Here is a 7,521-nt window from a genome sequence, read left to right on the forward strand (position 1 = left end):
GCCGATGCATTACACAAAATATATAATCTCAAACTGTAAGTGCAAAGAAATAATTAATTTAAAAGATTTTTATGTTCTGATAATCACAACCATTGAACTAAATCTAAATAAAGGAAGTGAGAGCGAAATCAATACTCGTGTATGAGGGAAAATTACGATCTATATGTTGGCAGCTGTGGGTTATCCATCTCATGACTTAACTTAGATGTTGTCATATTTATTATTATTATTAAAATTAGATAATTATTTTCAAATTTTATAAATAATTTAGTGCGTAAAATATATTATAATTGTTTATATAATATATAATGTATATAATAATTCATCGCAAAATTCTTATTACAAGATCTAAAACACACTTTAAGAGAACGAGATCGTAACAGGCCGCTATTTTCAATTACTTTTGAGATAGGAGGTAAACGAAAGAAATTTTAAAATAAATTATTACATGATTAAATTTCACTTTTCATAAGTAAATAATTAAAATAAACTGATAAAAAAAGTTTGATATTATCGCAATTATTAAATTCGCTAGTAAAAATTTTAACTATGGCAACTATGTAAAAGATCTGTCAGATTATGTCTGTGAAAACATAGTTAACAAAATGGATTCAGTGTTCAAGAAATTTTACGGAATTTACAATATTGTTTTCTTCTATTTTGTATATTTTCCATTTATTGTTACCGTCCAATTCGATATTAACAGAAAATATTTTGATCGACTATCGGTCGTCTTAATTAGATACTGTTATTGACAATGTTATGCTTAAAATTTCACTTGAAAACTTCAAGGTCATCTAATATATAATGATATAATTTCTACACTAAGAAATGTATTGTGGAAAAATAAAAATTATTAAAAACTGCGAAATATACACTTGGTTGAATTAAAAATTCACACTAATCGATCTTTTAGCACATGGAACTATTTGTGTTTTTTTTCTTCAGATATACCCAAATTTCAATATCTCAATCGGTTATTTTTGAACTGACAGAGGTGCAAGTAAAAGTTCCCATCTCTATTAGTTCTACTATCGCTTATTTAGTCACTGTTTTATTTTTTTTTTTCAATTTTGCAGAATAATTGACCTTATGGCATTGAAGTTAAAGTGACAGTCGATTTTCTTCAATTCAAATGAGAGTGAATGCGGAAGAAAAATAGAAAAATGAACTAATAATAGAATCATATTTTACATTACCACACACGTTGCCATATTATTGAAAGAAAGTTCACAAATTAATAGAAAATGTCGAGTTATAGCAGCCGATATCTCGTGAAAAAAAAAACTTTGAAAATACGTTTACTACTCCTAAACGGCCTACAAATAAATTATAATTGAGCTAAAATAATTATTTATTCCATTTTCACTAATAATTACGAAGTCTGGCAACGTTGTTTAAAAATGACGTAATACTCTAGACGTACGTACATGATTATTATTACGTATTAGCAGTGTATTCATTTTCTTAAAAAAAATATAAGCAGACGCAAAAGAATAATATTTTAGTAAACTAATAGACACTAAATTAAAAATTACCGAAAAAAAAAATAAGTGGTAGTATTGTAGCTGCTCTTTTAACCCTTTATTTCAATATAAAAATTTGATTTTGTTATATTCCGTTATTTCTGCGCCCAACTCTATAATTTTTTGTAACGATAACAAAAAATCTATCCTATAGTCGATTTTTATTTATTTACCAATATAATATCAAAGGTTGTGACTTATTACGATATAAAAAGATAACGAGACTGTTTGATAACTTCGTATAAATCCAAGTTCACCAATAAGACAACCGGCATCGGTTAGATATTCAGTTATGAGGCTACTTTCACGTAAAGTGTTGTTTCTACAAAAAATTATTAGTGTTAGAAACATGGCAACTTCTAATTATCTTATTAACGATTCTAAATATTCGTTTTTAAAAGATTTGGGATTAAAAGAAAAAAATTTAGGTGTTTTTGATGGTAATTGGAAAGGATCTGGTCCAGTAAGTAAAAAAATATTAGTAAACCCCAATGCAGATTAATATAATTATATAATAATAACAAAAATATGTTGCCAAAGTTTTAAAAATGTAATAAATTGTTTTAAATATACATAAATATAAATCATAAAATTATCAGATGTGACAACAAAGCAAAAAAACGTTCGTTTTACAATTATATGAAAAACCATAGAACTGATTGATTAACCTTAACAATTGAACGAACTTCACACTACTCAATTTCCGAATGACATTAAATTGATATTTATACGGGGTTGATCTGAAATATCGACATACTTTTTTATAGACAATTCAGTCAGTATGTCCCAGTAATGGTAAAGTAATAGCTGAAGTTCAACAAGGTTCTATAACAGATTACGAAGCGTGCGTGGAAGCTTCTAAAGACGCATGGAATGTTTGGGTCGAGGTACCGGCACCGAAAAGAGGTGACATCGTACGACAAATCGGCAACGCACTTAGAGCCAATTTAATACCTTTGGGAAAATTAGTCTCTCTCGAAATGGGAAAGATTTTACCTGAAGGTATAGGGGAGGTTCAAGAATACGTGGATATTTGCGATTACGCGGTAGGTTTATCCAGAACTATCGGCGGATCTGTTCTACAGTCCGAAAGACCAAAACACGCGCTATTAGAAAAATGGCTTCCGCTCGGAGTCGTTGGAGTCATTTCGGCTTTTAACTTTCCGATAGCAGTATACGGTTGGAACAGCGCTATAGCTATGGTAATAATAATAATAATACCTAAATTAATTTAAAGTGTACTGGTAATAATTATTTAGGTGTGTGGCGATACGTTGGTATGGAAAAGCGCCGAAACGACACCGCTCATTTCAATCGCTACGACGAAAATTATACAAGACGTTTTAGAAAATAATCACTTACCCGGAGCGATTGCTACTTTATGTTGCGCTGGAGCGAACATAGGAAAAGCTATGGCGACTGATAGTAGGATTAAATTATTATCTTTCACCGGTAGCACTCAAGTTGGACAACAGGTTAAAAAAAAGACGTTGTAAAGAATTTTCTTTGCATATATAATGTATTTTAGGTAGGAATCGAAGTTCAAAAGAGATTCGGTAAAGTATTATTGGAACTAGGAGGTAATAACGCTATAATTGTAGCGGAAGATGCGAACGTCGATATGGTGGTACGGGCTAGTTTATTTGCGTGCGTTGGTACCACCGGACAGAGATGTACTACTACAAGAAGACTGATAATACATGATAAGGTAACTGTGATTTTGTCCTGCGATTGACGGTGCAGTGTCATATCGATAAACGTTGTAGTTCTATGGTTGACGTATATATGACATTGACGTATGTATAAATTTATTTTTAGGTTTATTCAGAGGTTTTGGAGAAATTGAAGAAAGCTTATAGTCAAGTTTTGAATAGAGTAGGAGATTCTTTAGATGATAATGTACTTGTTGGTCCTGTTCACAACAAACAAGCTGTACAAAAATACGTGGATACTATAGATCAAATCAAAAAACAAGGTGGCAAAATCGAAATTGGTGGAAATGTAAGTTAACACTTTGTATTTATGTATTAAACTTATTAAATTTATGATTATTTTTTTTATATTCTAGGTATTAAATAAACCTGGGTTCTTTGTCGAACCTACCATTGTGAGTGGGCTTCAACACGATAATCCCTTAGTTCACAATGAATGTTTTGCTCCGATTGTATACGTTTTGAAAGCAGATAGTGTTGGTCAAGCTATTCAATGGAATAACGAAGTTCCACAAGGATTATCGTCGAGTTTATTCTCACAAAATGTAGAATATATACTTCATGTAAGTGAAATTTAATTATATTTTATCATGTTCTCTCTATTTATCCATTTTAAAGCTTTGAATTGAGTACCTGTAATACGAGGGGTTTCCTAAAGTCATTATATCGCGCTGGTTCTAAAATTTCAATTCTTACCTTGTTAACTGAAACTAGTTTTTAATTTTTGTATAAAAAAATTACTTTCACTGTATCAAAAATGTTGTTTTTTGATTCAATATTGATTTTTTCTGTTGTAAATTGAACTTTTGAAACTATTTCACTGAAATATGAACACCGTTTTACAATTGTTTAGGACTATAGTATTTTTTAATGAAAGTATGTTTTCACTTCAATATATGAGGGCAATGTGTAAATTTTGTTACTTTATTCCTTCTTATAGTAGATTAAAAACTTTTTAGGCACTTTTCGGTGATTCATTTGTGACATTTCATAGCAAAATGTGTCTATTAATGAAAAAATTGTATTTCATACGTTATTTACATGAAACAATGTTCATATTTGACTTCTAGTGGATTGGTCCTAATGGATCAGATTGTGGTATAGTAAATGTGAATATACCAACATCTGGAGCGGAAATAGGAGGAGCTTTTGGCGGGGAAAAAGCCACAGGAGGCGGTAGAGAATCCGGTAGTGACTCATGGAAACAATATATGAGAAGAACCACTGTCACTATTAACTATTCCAAAGATCTACCTCTAGCACAAGGCATCAAATTTGAATAATGGTTTTTATATATTTTTTTTAAGAAAATAAATAAAATATATTGAAAACGTGTTTATTTTGAGATACCAACCATATCCTTTCATTATCAGCTTCCATTAATTTACACAAATTTCTTACTTTACCAAAGAAAATATATTACGACCCCGGTAGAAGATGTTTACATTTTTGACAGCCATGTACTTGAGAAATTACTTTGACACAAAGATCATAGATATTTCTTTACATGAAGTAATTCTATGTTTCGAGCACTCGAATCTTGAAAGAGAGTTCTCAAACTTGTTTTGACTTTTGACATTTTACCGTTTATCAATTAAATTATTTCAAAATGAAAAAGTGGAAGTACATATATCTAAAGAGCATAGAATATGCCGAAGAGTTTGTCCTAAGATTTAGTTAAAATCAATCAGAGTTTTAATTATGCCTAATTTTTTTAATATCCTTATGTTCGCGTGATTTAAATCGCTTTGTTCCGCGAACAGCATTGCCGAACGCACCTATTGCCGTAACGTCAAATATATTCAAAAAAGAAGAAATGAAGGGCATATGTTGTAAGAGATGATGTCGGAAAAGAAGAGTAGTTCAAATAAGTTTGTTTACATTTCAAAAATAGAAATTATATGGAGAAAAAAACAAAAAGGATTAGATTTTATTTATTTATTATTCATTAAATATTTTTAATAATTATCGCAATATACTGTAACAATAATATATCTACAACATGGAATAAATCTCTAGCTGTTTTCTTCTCTGTATTTTAACTTGTTCTACAAAAGTTTGAATTTTGTGATCGAGTACTTGAGGAGAAAGAACATCGTGGCTTTTTGTATTATATTGCCTTTGATACTTGAATACAAAACCTAGTAAGTGCCAGATTGAAAACTCTGGCCACAAGACATCAGTAAAATATATATCCGTGTCTGATATTTGCCAGAGTAAAAAATCACTAAGTCTGCTTTCTCCAGAGGTTCGAATCAATATCTCTGGGTTTCTACTCAACTGGGTATATAAACAACTTGAAATTAATTCTTCTGATACATCACCGTTATCAATTAAACCATCTTTTATCCCTTGTAATATTGTTTTAAGACTGTAAGTCATTTCTTCCCTAGATGTATAAGAAAACGCTACGTTTAGTATACTTTTCGTATTGTTTTCTGTAAGAAGAGCAGCTTCTGCTATAAGTTTTCGTAAATCTTCGGGAAGCAAAGATAAATTACCAATCACCCTTATGCAAACACCTTCTTGCATAAGTTTATCTTTCTCTTCGAAAATTTTACGAAACTTTTCTTTCGCTAATTCCATCAAGGCATCTACCTAAAGATTAAATATGTGGAATTAATTATAAAGATTCGTTAACGGATAATTACTTACTTCATCAGGTGATCTTTTGAAATTTTCTATACTAAACGCATAAACCGTCACTTCTTTTATTCCCAATTCGCGACACCAGTGAAGGCATTCTGCCAATTTTTCGAAACCTTTGGAATGACCTACTGCTTTTTGTACATTAGTTTTTTTGGCGTATCTTCTATTGCCATCCATTATGATAGCTATGTGATTTGGTACTGGCCCGCATTTTAAAACTTTGATACAAAATTTTTGAAACTCGGTTAGGTTGTTAGAACCAACCCAAGACATTTTCACTTCTACTCAGTTAGTTAATTTTAATGATTATATTCAAAACTCACTACGTTTACAAAAATATTTTACTAAACACGCATTTTATAACTTAAATTAAAATTCAAAATAACATACATTTTAATAAAATTAAATATGTTCATTTATACACATAACCTAAAATTAACTTTAGTTATTTTTTCGGGTACGTCATATGTTCGTGACCGATTGAAAGGTTTGTTCCAACGATAACTAAAAGTAGTTCGGGTCTGTATTTAATTTGAGCGTTTCAACAAGCAATGGATATAATTTGTTATCAAGAAAGAAAAATCAAAATCGGAATTGTAAATGAATTAATTTTATAGCCACATATTCATTTTTAATTTAGCTTCTTTAGTACCATCGATCTGATCTAATATTATAGTCACCAGTAAGGAAAGCATAGATAAATGTAATGTCTAAAAATAAAAAGCCTTTTATTACCAGCATAATAAATACACTGTTTTGTATGAAATTTAAGGATATTTTACACTTTATTTCCATGTTTAGTTATTGAAATGTGTTATTAGTAAATGATTTCATTTTATCCATAGTTTTTTTCACTTTATCATGTTGTATGCCATGCTTAACATTTGTCGTATGTCAATTTTCAATTGTTTTTAAGTTGATTCTATATATTCTTACACAATGTTTAGTTGGAATGAAAAGTATTTGCCTTTTCCACCTATTTGTACGTACAAAGCTGTAAATAGTAATATAGGTAATTGTTTTGCACTATTTAATCGATTATTTTCCTAACATTCATTTATTTCAGACTTCAATTACCTTCTTAGTTTATGTACAGAATGTCAAGATTATCTCGATAATAACAAACATTTAGAAGCGGAATATTTAGTATTATCCAGAATAGTGTATCGTATGAAACAAAAATTTCGAACATCAAAAGATTTCAAAACTTTAGAAAAACTATGCAAATGTTTAAGAGTGTATCTCGATATAAATCTCTCGTTCCATCTTATGCGATTTATAGAACTCATACCGACGAATATAGAAAAAGAAATGTATATTCCCTCGAAAAATTTATTAGATTATATATTAATTAGACTATTGTCGATGAAAAAGTTGTTGGAAAAAGTTTCCGTTAACTGTGTACAAGCCGCGCATCTCTACAGCTTCAGGATCAAATCAGGACAATTTTGGAAGGTAGCTTTTTGTGTATACAGTCTAGTTTCTAGGATAGATGTTTTAACCAAGCACAGTGAGAAGGAAGTTAGCAGATTTTATGAAAAGTTGAAGGAATTTTCGAAAGGATATAGTGTTAATGAAAATAATAAATAAATGGAGTGCGTGTCTCTTATTTTTTCCGGTATTCTTACCTAAGT

General features: G+C 30.0%; 3 protein-coding genes across 3 annotated transcripts; 2 read left to right on the forward strand and 1 right to left on the reverse strand.

Annotated features, from left to right (window-relative positions):
* The first annotated feature begins 1,708 nt into the window (after positions 1–1,708).
* LOC130447643 (alpha-aminoadipic semialdehyde dehydrogenase) lies at positions 1,709–4,569 on the forward strand. Its single transcript, XM_056784582.1, has 7 exons — positions 1,709–1,989; positions 2,294–2,728; positions 2,786–3,001; positions 3,055–3,234; positions 3,345–3,527; positions 3,595–3,801; positions 4,309–4,569. The coding sequence occupies exons 1-7, from the start codon at positions 1,819–1,821 to the stop codon at positions 4,519–4,521; spliced, it is 1,605 nt and encodes a 534-aa protein (XP_056640560.1). The 5' UTR covers positions 1,709–1,818; the 3' UTR covers positions 4,522–4,569.
* A 589-nt stretch (positions 4,570–5,158) lies between these two features.
* LOC130447644 (dehydrodolichyl diphosphate synthase complex subunit DHDDS) lies at positions 5,159–6,354 on the reverse strand. The gene is made up of 2 exons (XM_056784583.1): positions 5,894–6,354; positions 5,159–5,836 (listed from the first exon to the last, which is right to left on the reverse strand). The coding sequence occupies exons 1-2, from the start codon at positions 6,158–6,160 to the stop codon at positions 5,234–5,236; spliced, it is 870 nt and encodes a 289-aa protein (XP_056640561.1). The 5' UTR covers positions 6,161–6,354; the 3' UTR covers positions 5,159–5,233.
* A 419-nt stretch (positions 6,355–6,773) lies between these two features.
* On the forward strand, positions 6,774–7,496 carry LOC130447647 (uncharacterized). Its single transcript, XM_056784594.1, has 2 exons — positions 6,774–6,899; positions 6,954–7,496. The coding sequence occupies exons 1-2, from the start codon at positions 6,827–6,829 to the stop codon at positions 7,475–7,477; spliced, it is 597 nt and encodes a 198-aa protein (XP_056640572.1). The 5' UTR covers positions 6,774–6,826; the 3' UTR covers positions 7,478–7,496.
* Positions 7,497–7,521: the final 25 nt, after the last annotated feature.

The sequence above is a fragment of the Diorhabda sublineata genome, chromosome 8 (genome assembly GCF_026230105.1).
Source record: "Diorhabda sublineata isolate icDioSubl1.1 chromosome 8, icDioSubl1.1, whole genome shotgun sequence".
NCBI classification, from domain to species: Eukaryota; Metazoa; Arthropoda; class Insecta; order Coleoptera; family Chrysomelidae; genus Diorhabda; species Diorhabda sublineata.